A 20,636-nucleotide genomic window follows, 5' to 3' on the forward strand; every position below is an offset into this window, starting at 1 on the left:
AGAAGCGTTGTCAGAAGTTTAGTTTTCTGACGGGGATTAATCTTCCCCTTTTGTGACTCTGGACCATCCATCCCTCCCCGCCTCCCCCCCCCCCCCGATTCCGGCACGGGGTTGCTAAGCGACATGTTCTTCTCTTCTGTACTTTAGCAGAGAGGAACAGATCAAAGACACCCACAGTCCTGAATTATTTTATAAATGAATTTAAAGAGACACTCGCCCGTGCTGTATTATGTAGGGGGAGATCAAAAGTTGCTCTATATACTGAGAGTATCTGGAGAATTAAACTGACGTCTTCTGGAAAATAAAAATGCTCTCATTACTGAGAACTATGTAATATTTACCTTTTTTTTTTTCTTTTGGCTTTTTCAGAACTAGACTATGAATTTATGCTAATTAACATTTCTAGTTTTATGGCAGTCAAGACATTGAACGCAGGCCAGGCTGCATGTTTGTACGACTTTCAAAAGTAAGGTTTTCTGTCATCAAGCTTGCTGCTTTTTTAACTCTTTTTTTTTTTAACTCTCTTCATCTCTTGCAACAGAGTTGTCACAATTCAAAAGTATTTCATTTTCCAAAGTTTAAATGCTTTCCTGACTTACATTAAAGGTGAGAAAATCACAGGGTAAATTTCAAGTGATGCATCTTTAAAAGAATAAATGAAGATGAGAAAGTAATCTGTGTGAATCAGGCAAAACCCCTACGACATCAATATCTCAGAGCTTTGCAAAAAGAATGAAAACCCAAATGTGAATAACCTTTAATTAAAAAATCTGGGAATACCTAAGTTTAAAGGTTACCTCTTAGCAGACCAGCACTTTTAGCTGGCATCAGCTCAGGGCTGCTCTTCTGTACACGCTGTGAGGTTTGTAAGAGCACACTGGCCGTTCAGACAAGCGTTTCCTGAAACAGAAAAGGGAGGAATGATTTGCCCTCGGATCCACTCAGTTTCAAACACCATCAAGGTTGTAAAAAGAAAAAAAAACAACCCAGCACTTAGGAACAAAGTGCAAGGATTTTTCAAGACCTTCATTTCCAAAGACACCGTTGCTGCACAGCCTTAAGGAAAAGGAGAGGAACACAAATAACATGCGTAAAGCAGTACCCAGGCGAGCGAGACAGATCATTTACGTGGAAAGCAAAACTCCCAGGTCAAAAGGCTGCAAAAAAGCCATCTCAAAAATTGCCTGCAAAATTCCTCCCATGTGCAAATCTTGTTGTTTTGTGACCAGCCGCCTTATCTGCATAAACAAATGGCTCCTTTAAAGCAGTTTCAGGGGCTCGCTCACGCAAACAGGTGCTCGAGCAACGACAGGCACCAAATCCCCGGCTCCAGGTGTAAAGGGTGCATCGATGATCTGGCTCGCTCTGCCGCGCGCCTGGTCGCAGAGCAGAGCTAGCTCCTCTCTCCTGTCCTACGCCCGCAAGCTCACGTAAAATTGAGGGTAGATTAGTGAAACCTAATACGTTCTAGGACTGTAAAGGGATTAACCTCACATAAATCTTCACCAAAAAAAACACAGCGCTAGTATTTATTTACAGGCATTTTATTTTCCAATGAGAAAACAAGCCTCCTTTTTTTTTTTTTGCACCAGTGAAAGTCTCCTCAAAATTCGAATTGCTTAGATTTGGCATTTAAAATCAACTGTACTACAGCTAACCTATATTCTCCTAAAAGCATGTATTTTAGCGAAGGGCTTAGCCAGCTTTTCCATTTCATTACTAGATATCTATTACACGGGGAAGATGTGTGCTTTACCCTCACTGATACAGTGTTTTACGTATAAACATCTTGACCGCCACTATGTTGTCAGCAGTTAGCAGATTCGGTGTGTTTTGGCTGAATTTCTGAAGGGGAAAACTGTGACTTGCACTCTAAATATTTTTTCTGGAGAATGGATTCCTCACAGACTATGGGCATCTTGTACAAAATACAAGTAAACATTCGGAAAGGAATTTAATGCTTCTGGCGGGTACCGACTTGCCAGCCTTGCAAACCGAAATCCCTGGGACGGGCGGCACGAGCACAGCTCCGGCACTGCGTGCTCCGCAGACCGGCCGGCTTCCCCGCCGTGCCATCGCTCCTCCCGCACCGCTGCAACGAGGAGGAAAGCAGTAACGCCCGCTACAAACGGGCACACAGCTTGTTAGTGCTTGCATTTCTGGCGAGGTTCTTTAAACATCCCGACCACGCTTTGTTCAGAGAGTCAGTTCGATCGAGCTAGTATTTAAGGTAAAATATTCTGAAGTGGGGATGTCGTAGGAATTTTAGTTAATATTTATTACTAGTGTATTTTATTTAGAATTTTGGTTGAGGAAGGTAAGTCATTTTGAATCGCTGCACCTCTTTACTTACTTCCGGGATGCTGCAGAACCATCTGCTGCAGCTGGAGCCCACATGTGAGCAGCCAGGGCAGAGGTTTGGGCCTAGGAGCAAGAGACCATGCTTTTTGGTACGTGGGAAGGTGCTGGAGGCCACCGAGAACATTAATAACGTTACTTCACGTTTCTACAGTGCTTTGCCTGCTTAAAGCATCACATAGGCTACTGGTAATTAGCGGTCTGGATGTTTCCAAAATGATCAGCAGTATCATTTACATCGTCATTAAAATACAATTAGCAGCCCTTCGCGCTGAGTGCTGTCGCTTGGAACAATCCAGTTGGTGGCTCGTGGGCCAGACCTGGACAAGAGGAGAATGGTGGCTGCTTGTCCTCCTCTCTAACTGCACCAGCTCGAGGAGCACCTCATCCCAGGAGCGACGGCCGTGCCCACAGGACAGCCGTGGAGAGCCATTCTGCCACTGGAAAGGCAACGGCACAAAGTATCCCTTGTGTCCAGCCTGCTGCGCTGAAAAGCCTGGGTTTTGTAGAGCTCATTTCAGCCTGCATGCAGATTCAAGCAGGCACGGCCCCGCAACTTTACAATTTGCAATTCAAATTTTTTTTTTTTTTTTTTTTACTTGACTTTGTGCAGCAAGAGTCGTAGGGATGAAATAAGGGCAGTACGTGGCAAGACAAAAAACCTGAGCTGTCTCCATCTACGGCCGTCGCGCTGGTAGACCACGCTGGCATGTGTCTGGGTAAGATGAAGAATTCAGTTACTGCAGCAGACTGAAAGGGAAGGTCTGGCTTGGATGGTGTTCCCAAACCTGGCATCCATCTCCCACATTTAGGTGGCTAAATCTGTCACTCGCATGCTTTACATACTCATGTTAATCGCATAAATGCCAACAAAAGTGACATGTTTTTAAAGTGTTAGAAGTGTAAATAGCTGCTCTGCTGAAATGGCCACAGTATATATTTTTAGCTCCTATGTGCTCTTCCGATGATACCACTTGCAAATGCATCGCGTTTGTTCTAGTATCTAGCTATAGCAATGTATTAGTATCTGTAATACTATTGATGCTCCTGCAAAAAGCACCGTAGAATATACTTTAAATACTGGCTTTTTGTACGTCTCACACAAGTATTCATTAATACCAAGGGAACAGCCTGCTACTGTTCCAGGTTTTCGAAGAACCACTGCTATCGCTCTCCACCAGCTCCTGCCGCCTGCTTCATAATGCCTTTCTTATTTATGCTTTTACTCTTGAAAATTCAAATTTACAACTGAAAATTTTCATGCTTTTGTTTTTTAAAAAAATAATTAAAGGCAGCGAATGGACCTGATGTAATCTGTATACTGTGTGCCATGGCTAAGTATCCACTGCTGTGAAAGCGCTGCTTGTTCTCTGAAAGGAGGAATTCTTTCAGACGGCGTCACTTGCCCCCTCCTCTGCGAGGCCGCTTTTCCCATACACTCAGAGGACTCGCTGCCAGTCATTTTCCTGCCCGAAAAGTTTGCTGGAGCAGTATTGTCATTTACCCCATGTTTGTACAGGGCCTGGATCCTAACAGGTTGACCTCTACATACAATCAAAAATGTCCCATTTGAGCGTAGCAGTGGCTCTGCTGAAGTAGGATGGCTTTTAAATCATCTTTTCTCTGCACTGGTCCTTGGGCTACGTAGTGCTTCATCTTAATGTGGGCTTCACAGCAGGCTTTTGGAGAAGTTCTTTTCTCTTCCTCTGCCATTCACGTAGCAAACGACGTGCTTTCAGATATGCCCCGTCCACAAAAGATTTCAGCGTTGGCCTGGCGTGTTTTACTAGTATTTGAATGGCCTAAAGAAATTATTTGGAAAGCAGCAGATGCCTTTGGAAAAGAGGGAAAGAGGAAAATAACAGACTCGAAGAGGATATTAAAGGGTCAACTGGCCCAAGAAAATACAAAAAAGTGCAACTCAAAAGTGGTTGCCAACAAGCAGCCTTGTAATACTCGCCCAGGAAGATATCACAGCTCCTCGTGATCCTGGTTTTGCAGTGTTCTCTCTCTCTCTGCATTCGCCATTCTACACAAGAAACGTAAACTGTTGCCCAGTTCATTCAAATGCAATACACTTCCTAAATCTGCTTTTTTCAAACACACGAAATATGTATTTTCTCCCAGAGGAACAAGAGACCAGGTACTCGAAAACATGATGCGGGGCTTGTCGTAGCCACAATTCTTAGAACAGGCACTCCAGGGGAACCGTTTGGTAGTGGTTTGCGTAGGTAATTGTTAATGATACAAAAGTAATTGTCTGTCTGCTGGATAACGGACAACATACCAAAACACAGGCCAACAACCGTAACGGGAGAAAGTATTACAAGAAGCTCGCAGCAAAAGTAAGCTATCATCAAGTGACAGTCCCAAATAACATGAAGACACAGAAAAAAGAGAGTTTGTTCCACCACTGGTGTCTTCGCTGGGCAAAGAAAACACTCCGAATATGCAAGAACTCAGGAGTATTTCACAATTTTGGGAAAGACTGACAGTTCTTAAATAATTTACTGCAATTAATGAAGGCCAGAAACGTGAGAAAATCTCCGAAGAATCAATCAGGAATCAACAGCAGTTTGTCTTGACAGTACACGCGGATGCATGAAATCAAGCAGCCTACCACAAAATGGCTTTTGACTAAGAGTGAAAAAACGTTTTGAGGAAGAACAAACTTTGGATAAACGTACATTCTGTTAAGGTAAATAAAAAAGCAAATGCCAGTAGGAGGGGAAAAAAAAAGACTAGACGCCTTCCTGTACGGTCACCACCAGCACACATTTGCATGAGGCAAGCGCAAGGAGAGCCGACTTCCTGACTGCCAGAGCAGCACCCCGATCTTAGATGGGCAAAGAAGAAGTAGGATTTATGGTTGACTCTCACAAAACATCACTGGTCTATGAGGCCAGCTTGTAAGAGAGAAGAAAGAACAAAAAAATCACTGGACTGCAGTTTCTTGTGCATCTCTTACAGTCTTTGCTAACGGTCCTCAGAGCGAAACCAGTGGCTTAAGCTAAAAGAGACAGCGAGCTTGAGAAAGGCACAAATTCTACACGGCCGACGCAAGAACAGCACTGAAAAGCAAATTAAGATGCTGCAAAGCGATCTGCCACCAAAGTTCATGGCGGCCAGTGAGAAAGCGCAGAAGCATATGCTACTGCCTAGCACCGGTCCGCTGCAGAAGTCCCACGCTGTAGCGACAGAGCGGATACGTACGCAGCCAAGAGAAAAGGCTTGAGACCAGCGAAAAGGTGCAAATCGTATTCACCAGGTATCAGTGCAACTAGTTTCTCGTAACTTGAAGTTACGGTGGAAGTTGAGTTTTTAGTAAGTTGAAATGGAGGAATGCTTGATGGGTGAGAGCAGATCAGCCAAAACTAAAGATTTCAGCAAAGTCATCTTTGCAAAGAGAAGTTTTACAAAAGAAACCGTGAGAATTGATATTACCCAATTGTTGCTGGAAGAATAATATTCCTTCTTGTAGACTAAGAAAAAAAATTAACTGTTAGCAATAAACCTACTTAAGCTGACCAATCGCCTGTGGGTTTCTGCAATCTTATGTCTCGCAGAATGCTGAAAAAGGAAGAAGTTCCAGAAATAGACTGAAACTCCTCTAAGAGCTGATGCTGATGGAGAGACTGATAAGCATGTAAATGACTCAGGTGTCTCCCATATGCACAAATTCTTTAGTTTTTTAGTATAAATTTTGTGTGGTTGAGTACGGTGTAATTGAACCAACCTAAGATACAAGAAAGGGATGCCTCACCTGGTAGCAAGCACTACGATACAAAATTAGAGCAAGACTACAACGAATAACAAATTTTGTCCCCCAAAACCTAAGTAATTTTTCTTGAATTTCTACTATTTTTGCAACTAGTTTAGACTAAGTGGCAGGCATAACTTAGAAAGCCAACAAACAGAAGGAAATCACTTGAGGTAACATACAGACTGAGGATGAAAGTAAGTCAACCTGCAGAAGTGTCCCAGTATAACTTCGCTGGTTTTATATAAATCACAAGCAGATTCTGAAAGCTTCTGTAAGCAAAATTTTGAATAAGTAGGTATGCAAGCCATACACCATGAGAGAAACAAGGGTCAGTTGTATTGCTGCGTGCCATTTACCCCTACTGCAGTCAAATGTGCCAGGCGACAGAGAAGGGAAAGAGGTCGGGTAACAGTCACAACTAACAGCAGAACGTTAGCATTTATTGGATGTTTATTTGCAAATATCTGCATTTAAATATAGTACCGAAATAATAATATGAGACATAATTCACTTTGAGCACTGAAGTAACAACACAGAAAAGTTTCACGCCCACGGGATGAGCCCACGGCCGCTCGCAGACCCGGCAGTAAGGAGGAGGGCTGGCAGCTCTCCTCCTATGGCAGCAAGAACTGGGAAGTTCTGGGGCAGCAGCTCCACAGTGAGATACGCCAGGGTGAGAAAGGAGAAATATTAAGGGAAATCATGTAAAGTAAGTTTCCCATGGATAATATATGTATCAATTATTCAGCAGGCAAATGTACCCATGCACGTTACCGTGAATAGCCTATTCCACAGCCTGCGTCCTTATTCATCCCACAGTGGGACCAAGTTTCGTTAACAGAGGAATCAAGACTAAAACGATAACATCCATCTCTATGTTCCTGCCCTGACATGGTTATTCGTTAGGAATTCTTCCTAATGACTGTACAGTTCCTTCCTTCTAGGGAGCCACTCCTAATTCTCTTCTGTTCAGGTTGGGTAATGAGTCACTGACTTTAATATTAAATCTGTATTAACCCTTCCCTTACACAACCACATCTGGTAGCAGTGAAACGTGTTGTGTCTCAGGGCTGAGAAAGACAGCTCTTCAACGCCTTTTCCTCCGTTGTGCCTTTCCCTTACACGCAGCTAACCCGATGACTCCTGCAGGCTTTCTGCCGCTGGTTGATGAAAAAACACCTTGTTTGCCTTCATGCCTTTGGTTAATTGCTTTTTAAGTCTACCTCAGTCTACCCGTTTTCCAGTGTAATTTTGCTTTCCATAAATTGCCATTCTGTTGCCTTCTTTTCTGGCCAAAAGAGCTATTTGTGTGAAATAACGTCTCGAAGTACCTTGTTTCCCCTTCTGTTTGTCCTCTTGCTTCTCTTTTCTTTTGGGGAGGGAGGGCCATGTTTGTGGGTGGGCACGTGAGCCCGGCAGCGTTCAGTTCTGCTGTGCCTAACTCCACGGAAGCGTCAGGACGTTACAGCCAGGCTTCTGGCGGCAGATGCTTTTGACTAGTTTTCCTTCTCAAACAACAAAACCCAAGTAAACTTAGGCGGTATTTTATTTATACACGATTTGCCATTCCTAAGATTACTGAACCTAACTATCCTGTTAGACAATTAATGACTCAAGTATTGAATTCTTCTTCAATCAGCTATTGCTAACTTCTTAAGACTAGAGAATGGCCTGTCCTGGTTTGGATCAAACTTTGTACTGTTTGGTTAGAGCACTGAATACACACAGGCATGTCTGCTCACCTGCTTTTTATGCGCTTCATGTATGGTGGTACTTCTTCTTTTGACCCAATTTTGGTGTGTTTTGGGACATTTGGAATTCTAAAGTTCCTTCTCCTTTATCTTCCTCCCTTCTAACAGCACTGTTGGTCTACTACCATGTTTCATGTGTTTTTCAAAGTGTTCTACAGTGTTTTATTATTTTGCTGTACCATGTGCCTAGTCTTAAAGGAAAATCTAAGAAGTCTAAGAGAAAAGTAGTTTGGAAGGAGATCAGACTATTTACTTCGGAAACCACACTCTCAGATGATTGTAAAAACAGATTTCTTGGAAGAAACATGTATTTTTCATTGACTATTTCCATAGCTTTTTCAGTATTCTTTATTTCACCATCCTTATGCCGTACCAGACGGTCTTGGATACACACACATCCACCGAGCAGCCTTGCGTTAGCGCTGCACCGCCGGCGAGCCAACCAGCCCACTCCCTCAGAAACAGCTATTCCCCGGTGGGAATATTTACTGTAGGTGCCAATCCAGCCTGACTGAAACCTCATTAACAACACATTTTTTCGTGATTAATAAAATATTAATGCGAACATACAGCATGCGCAGCTTGGCGTTTTCTTGACACCTGCACAGCAGAGAATTATTCAGACGCGACGTTACTGTTTCAGTGACAACTTCTGAAGCTTGGGCACTTGGGCACGGTCCTAATCTTGGCCTTTTAAAAAACAATTTCACCTGGCTGAAAGGGAAGAAAGGTAATCCCTCGCTCCCTGTGCGGCAAAGAGCGGGGCTCTTCCCCAGCACTTCGCACTGCAGCCCACTCAGCAGGCGCGGCAAGGGCGGGGTAACCTGGGCACGGCAGGCCGCGAGGCGCAAGCAGCCGTTTGGAATCTCTCCGAGGCGGACGGGCCATCCCCATCGCCGGCAGGTTTCACCGGCAGCAGGGAACAGTCACTCCGGGCGAGGCTAACCCGTAATTACGGCTCTCAGTGCCGGCCACCGCCGCCGCTCCCGGCCCGAGGGAAGGAGCGCTGAGAGAGCGGAGCCGCTGGGACGGCCCGAGGGCGGTGTGGCCGGAGGCCCGGGTGCCCCGCAGCACGGTGGGCCAGGCCGCAAACGGCAGCGCGGGGGCTGCTCGCCGGGGCCCCGTCGCGGCCGGAGACTCCCCCTTCTCCCCACCCCCCCCGAGCCCGCGGGGTCACAGGTGCCCCGGGGCGCCGCTTCCACGGCTCGGGCTCGCCATGGCGGCGGCCGCCCCGGCCCGGCCCGCTGGCGGCAGCGGGGCCCAGGGGAACGCCGCCGCCCGGGGACATGCGGCCCGGGCCGCCACCGCGGAGGGAAAGAGCTGGGCCGGGATGGCTGGAGGGCGAGGAGCGGCCAGGGGCAGCGACAGCCGCGCAGGGCCACGGCCGGGCCCCCCTGTCCGGAGCGGGCTCCCGCCGCCCCCCGCGCGGGTCCTCGCCTCCCCGCCACTCCCCCGCCTCCCCCCGAGCCCCCTCCCCTTCCCCGCCACCCGCTTCCGCCCGCGCTCCCGCGCATGCCTGCGTTATGCAACCGCCGCGGCGGGCGGGCTGCGCGGGCCCCGCCGCCCCAGTGCCGCAGGGCAGGGCCGGGCCGGGCAGCGCGGGGGGCCGTCAGGGCGGCGGGCACCGGGCCGGCGGCGCGGCGGCGCTCGGGGCGCGCTCCCCCCTACGGCGGCCGTGTGCGCGCCCCGCGCTGCCTGTGAGTGGCAGCGGCGGCCGCCGCCAAGTCCCGCCTGTTCCGCTCTCCCTGCCGCAGGCGGCGGCGGCGGCGGGTTGGCTTCCTGCGCGCTGTGCCGCTCCCCCTCCCCCCGGCAGTCGGAGCCGCAGCGGCAGCAGCCCGGATCCCCGAGCCATGGCTCTGTGAGAGCAGCACATGGCGGCCGCAGCAGCCATGAGCCCCCCACTAATCCATACAACTCCCCCCTGAACGGCCACCGACAGCAGCCAGCGCTCCCACCCGGCTCCACCGCTCCCACCGCCCACCCGCAACTACAGCCGCCGCCGCGCCGCCCGGCCCGAGCCCCGATCCCGCCGCCGCTGCCGCCGCCGCCGCCGCCGGGCCCCCGCTCGCTCGCCCGCCGCCGCCGCCCGGTCCTCACCATGGGAGTGCAGGGTTTCCAGGACTACATCGAGAAGCACTGCCCCAGCGCCGTGGTGCCCGTCGAGCTGCAGAAGCTGGCGCGGGGCAGCCTCGTGGGTGGGGGCCGCCAGCGGCCCCCCCAGACCCCGCTGCGCCTCCTCATCGACGCCGACAACTGCCTGCACCGGCTTTACGGCGGCTTCTACACGGACTGGGTGAGCGGCGGGCAGTGGAACCACATGCTGGGCTACCTGGCGGCCCTGGCCAAGGCCTGCTTCAACGGCAACATCGAGCTCTTCGTCTTCTTCAACGGCGCCCTGGAGAAGGCCCGGCTCCACGAGTGGGTGAAGCGCCAGGGTAACGAGCGCCAAACGGCGCAGCAGATCGTCAGCCACGTCCAGAACAAGGGCACCCCGCCGCCCAAGGTCTGGTTCCTACCGCCCGTCTGCATGGCGCACTGCATCCGCCTGGCCCTCATCCGCTTCCACATCAAGGTGAGGAGGAGACGGGGCCTCCCGCCCGGCCCGCGGCCCCTCAGCCCCCCCCCCCCCCTCCCCCGCTCACGTCCCCCTCTGAGGGGGACACACACACACACACACCAGCGCCCCCTCCCCGCCGCTCTCTTGCGCCCCCGCCGCTCCCCTCGAACGGCGCCGCCGCTCTAAGATGGCAGCGGGGGCTGCCCTGGGCCTTGCCAGTGCCCAGCCCGGCAGGGGAGGGAGGAGACGGGGAGGGAGCACCCTGCCTCTCCCCTCAGCGCCTCAAAATGTCGTCGAGGCCCGCGGGGGGTGGCCTAAGTTTCTGTGGCCTCAATTTTTTGGCTATTTATACGGCGCTGTCGGTCGCCCCCGCCGCCCCGCGCAGGCCAGAGGCCTGCGCGGGGCGGCGGGGGCGACCGACAGCGCCCAGGGCCTCTCGGATTCCCCTGGTTGTGAAGCCAGGCCCAGCAGCAGAGAGGTTTTTGCCTCCATGTTCTTTCGGGGCCGCCGCTCCGTTGACTCAAAATGTCCCTTCTTGCCCAGGGCCTTTCCCCCCCCCCCACCTTCCCCTTCCTCCCTCCCTCGTTCGGTGAGGTTGGGACTTTGGTACCGCAGGTGAGAGTTGCTGGCTGAAAGCGTTGTAATCTAATTAATTATTAAGACGAAGGAGGAAAAAAAAAAATAAAAATCTGTTTAGTTATCACGCACGGTGGATCTGCAACAAGTTCCCTACTGAGGCGGGGTGTTTAAACTTGCGCTGAAGGTGAAATGGCTTGCTGCGAAATACAGAGGTTCAAGTTTCGTGTTTATGGAGGTGAGGGTTTTGCTCAGCATTGCCCAAATGGGCTTTTGATCAAGTGAAGAATAATTCATTCCTTACTCTTTAACAGTGAACGCTTCCACTTTGCGTTCGATCAGCACCGATCTGACAGTTCTTCATTTAAACTTCTTATTTTAAGAGGGAACCTCCGTTTTCTGATAACACAGCGCTTCAGGCAGGAGCTGGGGTCCGTGGCGATATTGCGCCGACACTGAGACCGTGATTTCAAAGCTCACAGAATATTAACGCATCGCATCTCTCTGTACAGCGTTCATGATTTACGATGGTTTCTGTTAAGCCAAGCGGTCGTGTATATTGAAACACAAGACGCCAGAAAAACAAGCCCCGGGATGAAGCTGCAATTTTAAGGGTTGCTTGCTCGCCTTCCCGCTAGGGAGGGAAGAGCAGCGGGAGTGAAGTGCATACTTGTAAGCTTTATTATCGTAAATTACTTTTGTGTGTAGAAAAATATTATGCAACCTTTAGAGCTGCACGCTTGATCGCTAGCACCAGCTTAACATTATCTGGCTTTTGTACAGCCCTTTCGACGGATTATAAAAAAAAATTCTGGCCAGGTTGCGGTCCCGGGGTAAAGATGACTCTCTCGAAGGAGCTCATCAAAAGGTGACTTTGGGTGAAGTTTTCTGCTAGTTTTGCCAGTGGAGTGAGAGGAGTTGTTGCTCCCTCCTAGCGTCCTGCTCACTCAGCTGGACTCATCCTTGGAGGAATGTGTCCCACACTGTCCTGGGCAAAAAGCGTGTGGAACAAGCTGGAAGTGATGCCTTGGGCTTGGCGCTTGGTTAAAACGAAGAGGTTACGGCCGTGTCTGCTGTAGTAATGTGTTTTCCTGGTCGGCACAGAAGCGAAATCGTGTACGTGTTTTGGATGTGAATGATGGTGGGAATTTGAATGATAGGAAAAACATCCTCTCATTTGAACTTTTTTTGTAGTTAGGAAATACTTTTATTCTTTAAGCAAAAAGTTTTAGGGACCATGCAGTGAATGTATTTACCTTGATCTGGTTGCAGGTGCACTGTAAATCTCCCTTAATTTGTTACTGAGACTTCGAGATCATTAGTAAAAGCAATGAATGGGGTAAAATAAGAAATATTTTTCCTTTCGGTGTGTTAAACTGGATACTTTGTTTAATGCAATAGTACACAACAGGAAGCCAGCTGGTTTGGTATTGATAGGAATTTGGTGTTTGTAATAGCCTTGTGGCATGTCGAACGAGCTGTTAGCCTTTTACACGCGTTCTGGCTCAGGCCTGGTTCCTTTCTGGTGAAGTACAGTACATCCAAAGAAGGTTGCCACATTTGACAACGGTGTCACCTGTAGCACTTTGTTTACTTTCAAGCTTAGCTGCAGCATTAGCTCCTTTACGGTTTCTCAGTAATAGGCCTTATTCTTAATCTCTGGAAGCAGTTTTAGGAGTGAGAGGACACATCAAACTGAGTCCCTTTTCTGTCATTCAAAAAAACCAAACACCCCCAACCCCCAATTTTGATGGGGAAGATTTGGGGGGGGTGGATATTTGTCTGCTTCAGGTTAGTGCTGGGAGCTGGCAAGCGCTCGTTACCAAATACTGGTGCGTGCGGTGGGGAGTTTGCTGCTGTAGGAACGTTGGTATCACTGAGCCACCGCTGTGCATGTCCCAACTGCCCTGGTCCTCTGCACTGGCCAGCTGTCCTGGGGACGGGAGGGGTATCAGCGTTCCCCCTTGATGCTTCATCTGTGCAGCTGCTGAGAAACTGTGGATAACTCTGGTTTTAATGGATTCATTTTCATGGCTATAGTGGTAACATGCAGTAATACTCATCAAAGATACTGTTGAACTTAAATCCCATTCCTTTTCTAGTTTTCTTCTTCTCTTACACAATTTATTATGTTTCTAAATCTGCCTTATTACATATATCTTTCTTTCCTTAAACCTTACTCCAGTTTTATTCACCTTCTCCCTCATGCTCACTTTCTAGCAACCCTCCTGGTGGGCAAAGAGCAAATGCATCTTGAAGGCGTGATTATTTTTATTTTTTTTAATTTTTCTTTATTTGCATGTTTTTAAATTTACATATGCATAAGACAGTTGCCAAATTGTAGTGTTTTCTCGCTTTGTTTTGAGAAGTTGAGTTTGAGAATATGGATTAACTCTAAATATGTAACTGATTTTCATATTTTCAGGAAGCATTTGAGTCTTGAGAAGGCAGCCTCTGTGCAGAGCTAGAAACTGGTTATGAATTTAATCTATTTTGGTAATTAGAAGGGAGAAAGAGAGTAATGTCTTCCATCCAGAACAATTATAAATCACTTGCAGATGGCTTCAGCAGGATGTAAAAATAACAGGTTCCTCCAAGTTATAACAAATATCCTACGGGTTCTTAGATTAATTGTGACCTGGTATTTTTCTGTTGGGGGGAGGGGGGGAATAATTCTTAAAAAAAACTTTCATGCAAAGCAGATTTATTAAAATTTGCATATTAAAGCAGTGGAGCTCTTAACATCTATAATACTTTGGTGAGACTTTGTTTTGCTCTCAGTATCTAAACATGCATGTGCCTGTTTACTCAGACAGGATTCTCTCTGATCCAGCATCATTAATTTTTACACAAGATTTAGATTTGAAAATGATTCCAAACTCCTGGGCGTGATTTCCTCCGCGCCCCCACCCCAGATTGATTTTGAAGTGTGCACATTGCCTGGGTATAGTTGCACCTTTGGACTCTCTCCTTTTGTGAGAGCTGTAAGCTATTTCTCTGACTCATCTCGTTAGAGTTTTATGTTGCGGGTTAACTGTACCTGGGTAAATACAGCTCTTCTCCCTCTGACACTTCCATTATTTGAACATGGATTCTAGTATTGCCTAAACGTACTGCAGTTTCGTGCTCATGGCTTGCTGTGTCAGATGGCTCCATAAAATCCGGAGGGAGGGAACTGGAGGCTGTGAAGGGAGAGGAAGTAGTTTGTAGGAGATCAGAGCAGGCTGCACACCAAGTTTCCTCATGTATTGTCTGCACACCCACGGCACACCTAGTGCTGCAGAAAAAGTTCTTTCTTTGGTTTTTATAGATGATCTGTGGTTGGTATGCAAAGATGTTGATTTTTAGATACATGTCCATAATTTATATCTATCTACCCTTAATAAAAAAAAAACCTGGGGGATTTTCCTAATTTAAAGACTGGGGGGGGGGTGAGGTGTGAAGCATAAATTGCCCTCCTTGAGTTAGTAACTTTATAAATCTGATACCTTTAAATTTTTTTAAAGATGTTTACAGTCTTTTCCAATTCTGTTTACAGCAGGCAGGATAATTATTAAAAAAAGGAATACACTCATTCTCCTCACAAAGAAAACTAAATTTCAAAACTACTCTGATGCTATCCATCCGGAATGTTTCTGAAGAAGTAACATTTTCTTAAGGCTATAAGGTGGTAGCATTAGGAGTAGGGAGAGCTTAGTGAGCTGGTTATTCATTGTAGGAATAGCTCAGAGGGTGAGGCGCTGGCTGTTCAGCTGCTCAGGATTTTGCGTGAAAAGGAATGTCTCGTGAAGCTACATGGGAAAAGCAAAATTTTACGTGCCTCACTGGAAGACCATAACTCAATGTCAGGTTCAGAAGGTGTAAGGCATAAGTAGAAGAGGAAGGGCCGCTGTAAACTTGCTGTTGGACAAAAACTCTTTGCTGAGAGGTAGATGGCTGTGGGATTGTTGGAGCGGGCTGTAGAGGTATAGGACCCTCGCTCATGTTCTGCAGAGCTTCAGCTGCGGAGGAAATAAATAGCATCACCAGCACTAACGCTGTAGTTATTCATGCGTACTGTGGAGACCGAAGCTAATAGTTTCATACTAGTCTCTTCTGGGATAGCTTGCTCTCTACGTTATTAAAATTGAGTGAGGGTAGGTTATACCAACGGCCAACTTCGGTGAGGTTTTCCAAATTGCTAAATGTTTATTATGTATGGAGGTGGTAAAAGCATTAGGCATCAAAAGCACTCAACTCTCTTTATTTTTGTGTACTTGTATGCAAACTGCAGTTGGAACAGTTCCCGACGGTGTGTAGAAATGCAGGACTATAGGTACTAACCTGTCATCGTGGAGTTTTTTAGTTTTTGTTTAATCTTCTTGGTAAGAAAGGGTTGGTTTATATTTCCAACATTACGAATTGGCCCACGTCTTCCCTGCACAACGTGTCTGTTCTAGGCATCTGATTGCCATGGCCTAAAATACATGCTTTGCTGGTCACTATCAGTGGGGAGGTGAAATTTGGGCTGTAAACTTGAAGCAGTTTGCACTGTCGGAGACAGCTGTGCACAAATGAATAGCCTGTAGAGGTTTGAAAGTTGGAAAGAGGAAAAAAATTGGCTTAACACAGCAAGGTAGACATTTGAAAGGTCAAGAAAGTTACTTCAGTTCATCTAGGGTTATGTTTGTTACTTTTAAAACAGGGCTGCAAAACTTCCAAAGTGCTCATGTGACTACCTTTTGAGGGGGCATCTTGGCTTGCTGAACTGTTTAAGTATCCACAGCCTTAGGATTTTTCCCGTGAGTGAATACAGACATCGGTATAGTAATATGTTTGGAGTTTGAGCGTTTCTGTTAATAAACAGTTACTTCAGAGGAGTTCAGTACTACATAATGCCACTTCAGTGGGTAGGCTTCCAGAACTTTGTATTGTGTTTCTGAGCTCTCCTTCCATCCTGTCCATATGTGCTGTGTCATTGGATTTTTTTTTAATTACTTTAAGTATACTGCAAGCGTTTCAAATGCACGTATATAGTTTCAGAAAGACCCAATATATTGTAATACATGTGATAAATCAGTACTGCAATTTAACACTGTAGCTAATTACTCTGTCTTCCACTATAGGTTGCACAGAGCATTGAGGATCATCATCAAGAAGTAATTGCTTTCTGCAGAGAAAAAGGTTTCCATGGTTTGGTTGCATATGACTCCGATTATGCATTGTGCAACATCCCTTACTATTTCAGTGCCCATGCCCTAAAACTGAGCCGTAACGGGAAAAGTCTCACAACAAGCCAATACCTAATGCATGAAGTTGCCAAGCAACTGGACCTGAACCCAAATCGCTTTCCTATTTTTGCTGCTCTTTTAGGTAAGTGAAGTAATAAAAGAACTTGATGCTACTAGTCAGACTTACGATTTAATTTTCTATTAAGTGTTTTAAAATACATGTATATAATTTGACAAAGCACCTCAGGAAAGATATCCCTTTGTTTCAGACATGCCTACTGTACTTGAGGTGGGCCGGATGCGTTTTTATGAGGCCAGGCATGCCAAATTTGTAGAGACCTGCGAGTGATGCAAATTGTGGCTGTCTAGAAACAAGAGTAGAAAGTAAGAAGTCTGGAGAGCTCTGCCTAGCCAAAATGTTCTCAGTGTGGGGGGAGGGGGGGATCGGGACAGTTGTGGTTCTGCTAGTTTTGGTCTTTCATGGTATCTGAGGTCTGCTTTCAGTAACGTGCTTTCCAGACTGGGAAGACATGCTTATGTCCTGTTTTGTATTCTACCTAAAAATAACGTATATGGAGTGAATATTTTTGGACTGCAGGGACTTTTTTCCCCCTCAGAAATTAGTATTGGTCAAATGCGAGAGCACGTCAGCTGCACCAGAAGTATATTATATTATATGATTGAGTGAAACTCCCTGTTTCTGAAAGCATGGGCGACCAGCATCTTACCCTTCCATTAGTTTTGTTTGGGTAGTTTCTTAGCACTCCTGCTAAAATGGTGTAGTATCTTTAAGGCGCATAGGTGGGAAGGTCTTCAGTTTCACGTCTCTGCTTAAATGGGACAATTTTAACATGCCGTATTTCCACGGCAGTGGTAGACAAATAGCTGTCATACTCTCAGGTGGAAGAGTGAATTAATTACTAATAGAGTTGACTCCAGTGAATAAGATCTAGTTAGAACAGCATTCTAACTTCTTTTTGGGTAAAGAAGTACGGAGCAGCCATGTTCTTGATCTTGTCATACTGAGCAAACAAATGAAGAAAACTGGATTTTCTTTTTATTTTCTCACTGACTGTGTGTTTTCGTGTGGGTACATAACAGAAGAATAAAACTTCTCATTTGAAAGCTGTGAATGAGAGAATCTATGTACTGTTGCTTTAGAATACTAATATTTTAGTCGTCTTTAATATTAAAATTGTTTCTAGTCCGGGCAGGTACCTTCCATGGTAAGAAGGAAAGAACCAATGCATCTTACAGCAGAAAGCCACAAGTATTTGCCTAGTTGAAGTTGCTTTTTGTCAGTGTATGTTTTTTCATATCCAGAATGGTTACCTGCCTGCATGGCTGTGTGGAGGAATGGCAGGCGATTGGCGAAGCTGCAATTTAAAACCAAAACTCTGTGTAAATCGCATGACGGACTACTATTGCTGGGCTTTGTTTTGGAGTCTATAAATAAGTCGTTGCATGCCAATTCAGTGAGTAAGAATTACTGCTTGAAAAGCAGTTTCACAGTTGCAGATATGCTTTATGGAATTAATGTGAAGTACATGTGAACAACGTGGTTTAACTTGTCGCAGACTTACAGCTGCATGGCCGGTCAAGGCATTGCTTAATGTTATATTAAATTGTAGTTGAAAAATATTCTGGTAAATTTTCTGAAGGTTTTGCAATTTTATGCTCTGGAATATTTTTCTCCCTTGATATCTTACACAACAAAATATTTTTCAGCTTGCTCTTAGGAGAAAGAAACTTGATGTCATTTCACATGATTACTAGAGAGATACTTGGAAGCTTTTTTTTTTCCCAAATTGGTACAAAGGTTAAAAAAACCCCACTTCAGCTACAAGTTTAGTTTTGCGATTTCTTTTGCATTTCTTTTGTGTGTGTATTCAGTATGAGTAAGAAGAATAGAGTGAAGTTTATGGAAGTCAGGGTTAGAACAGAAGATAATTTGGAGGTCTTCCCGTCATGAGGTGGTTGTTTTTGTTGGCTTTTTTTTTTTTTTTTTTTAACATTAGTGACTATTATAAAACTTAGGTATTTGGTGATATAAACAACGATTATATAAGCTTACAACAAACAGATACTGTTTAACTTAAAGTACTGGCAACATTTTTTAGCTTTTGCAACCTTAGGAATATAGTAACTTATTTTTTTAATGAAATACTAAATGCATATAGGCACATAATTGTGTGTAGTGTGGCATATGTTTAAAGCAGGGTAGCTCACTCAGATCTAAATTCTTATATTTTTATTTAATATCTGAGGGCTTGTCTGGCATCACAGGTTGTTCTGCCCTTGCTCCTGTGGCCTCTTTGGGTATCTCTCAAACCTGATAAGTAGAATAAAGAAAATCACAGTAGGAAAAGATAAGTGAGTGCTTGATTACATGGGAAGGCATATGAATCTGTTGCATTGCTCTTTGGTTCTGGGTACCTCAGTGCAACTCCCCATGCTAGAACTTTGTTTAGGAATAAAGTAATGTATACTGAAGTATTTGCAGTTAAGCTGCTGGTTTAATGTTCACAATTACAGAAGGCCAAAACTATCACAATAGCTGTATCAGTATGCAGCTTTAGGTCTGCACATCTTTTTCCTTCTGTATGGAAAACTCAAACTTGTTTTCAGATACCTTCTTGTCATTAACTTCAAGGGTTAATTTGGGGATGCTGAAAAGAGGAAAAAGTCTCAAACGATTCAGCCGAACGTTCAGCAGTTGGAGGAGCCTGAGGAATGACACCAAACCGGTCGATTAAAAAAACGTTCTCAGTGGCAAATTATTTGAGATTGAGTTATGTTCAGGGATAAGTATTGAAGTATTCCAGCAAAATATTTTTCTAACTGTACCAACTAGGCAAATTTTTAAAGATTACTTTCTGAGAAGGTTATGTATACACTGTGGTTGGTTGGCTTGGTTTATAGCTTTTTCCTTCTTACAGCTTTCCATGCAGAAGGGTTTTGTAGTTCTAGCTTTATAATATGAGTGTAATATAACTACCTCTTGTCATGGGTAAAATGGGGCCAAGATACTGTGTCCTCTGAGAGTGTGCTCTTAAAAAGTTCTGTCCTAGTTGCTGTTGATGTAAACAGGGAGTTGATTTGGGTTCTCTTGTAAATTTTGACTCAAATACTTCACAATGATTTTTTTTAAAAAAAAAAAGCTTCAGCAGTAGAAAAACAAACACAGTGTGAGGTATAGGGCTGTAATTCAGTGAACTCTTTAGAAAGGGCAGTGGCTTCAATTAGTATCTAATTGCTTTAAAAAAACCTAAGGCATACACTATAATAAGCCATTAAAATGGGAAAAATCAATATATGTTGAGGTTGTTCAGCCAGGTCAAGAAATAGAGGTTGCTTATGTAACGTTGATCTCTTTCCCACTGCGACAGTACTTTGTAATGTGTTTAGTTATGTAGTCTCCTTCTGTTTCTCAGTAAAATTTTAGAACTATGTAAGGTAAGTACAGGCATCACTTCCTATTTGGACTACAGAAGACACTGCCTGCACTTCAACACCCTAAATTCTCCGATTTGGTATGTGGTGAGAGGCAATCAAATGGTCAGACTGTCCTGTGTGTGTTCAAGGAGATGGAATTAACTGAAATGACAGATGGAGAGCAAACAAGATTGAGGTTTGGGTGGAAGCTCTGACTATTTGAAAAGGTAATCTTAGCATCTGCAGGAGTTACTGTTATCACAAAACTGTCTAGTGGTCTGGCTGTAATTGATTTTTTTCAGACCTGCATTATAAAGGCTGGCTAATCCTCCCTTGATTAGATTTGTAAGAATGTGGCTGTTTGTATACAAACTTGTTGAATCTTTCTGATGTAAGTTTAGAGTTTAGCTCTTAATGAATAAAGATCATAATGTCTCCTTGCTGGAGATCTCAGCAGTAGGTGAAGTATTGATTGGACACAAAGACTTCCCTCTCTAAGAGGGCATCTACAAGTCACAGGCAATGAATGTTTTTCTGGGTTTTCACATGTTAAAGAGCATTAAAAGCAAACTAAATAATTTTACAAGCAAAATATGAAGAAAGTAAACAATTGTTCTCATATTCAGAGAATCCTGTCATATTCTTTGAGTAGGTGAGAGTTCAAGATTTTGTCCAAACTGTGAAATTTCAAAACCAAAACAAAAGCTGTTAATAAATTAACAGCAATGAGAACTATGCATTCACTGCTAAGCTGCTGCTCTATAAAAAACAGATATTGAAAATACCCTTAAGTTTTCTACCAGAAGTGCAGTAATACATTCTGTTTAGCTCTTTGTAAAATGAACTCTGTCAGTGGTTGCTGAACTGGTCTTTAATTCAAATGTTTGAAATATTTCCTAGTAAGAATTTTTATTTATTTTTTTTCCCTGAGCGTGATGTGCTTTGGAGAAAAAAAACCCCAAAACACAAGCCAACATAATTTAAGT

General features: G+C 45.2%; 1 protein-coding gene across 5 annotated transcripts in view; it reads left to right on the top strand.

Moving 5' to 3' along the window:
- The first annotated feature begins 9,646 nt into the window (after window positions 1-9,646).
- The window catches only part of FAM120A (family with sequence similarity 120 member A), a 53,892-nt gene continuing 42,902 nt past the window's right edge, over window positions 9,647-20,636 (top strand). For 2 of the 5 annotated variants that reach the window (XM_075762644.1, XM_075762648.1), the window contains exons 1-2: window positions 9,662-10,444; window positions 16,111-16,357. In XM_075762644.1, the coding sequence (XP_075618759.1) occupies window positions 9,971-10,444; window positions 16,111-16,357 (721 nt within the window). In that variant the 5' untranslated portion in view covers window positions 9,662-9,970. Of the gene's footprint in view, window positions 10,445-16,110; window positions 16,358-20,636 lie in introns of all 5 variants that reach the window. The other 3 variants (XM_075762646.1, XM_075762647.1, XM_075762645.1) reach the window with 3 other exon arrangements.

Source organism: Balearica regulorum, chromosome 10 (assembly GCF_011004875.1).
Source record: "Balearica regulorum gibbericeps isolate bBalReg1 chromosome 10, bBalReg1.pri, whole genome shotgun sequence".
In the NCBI taxonomy this organism is placed as follows: Eukaryota; Metazoa; Chordata; class Aves; order Gruiformes; family Gruidae; genus Balearica; species Balearica regulorum.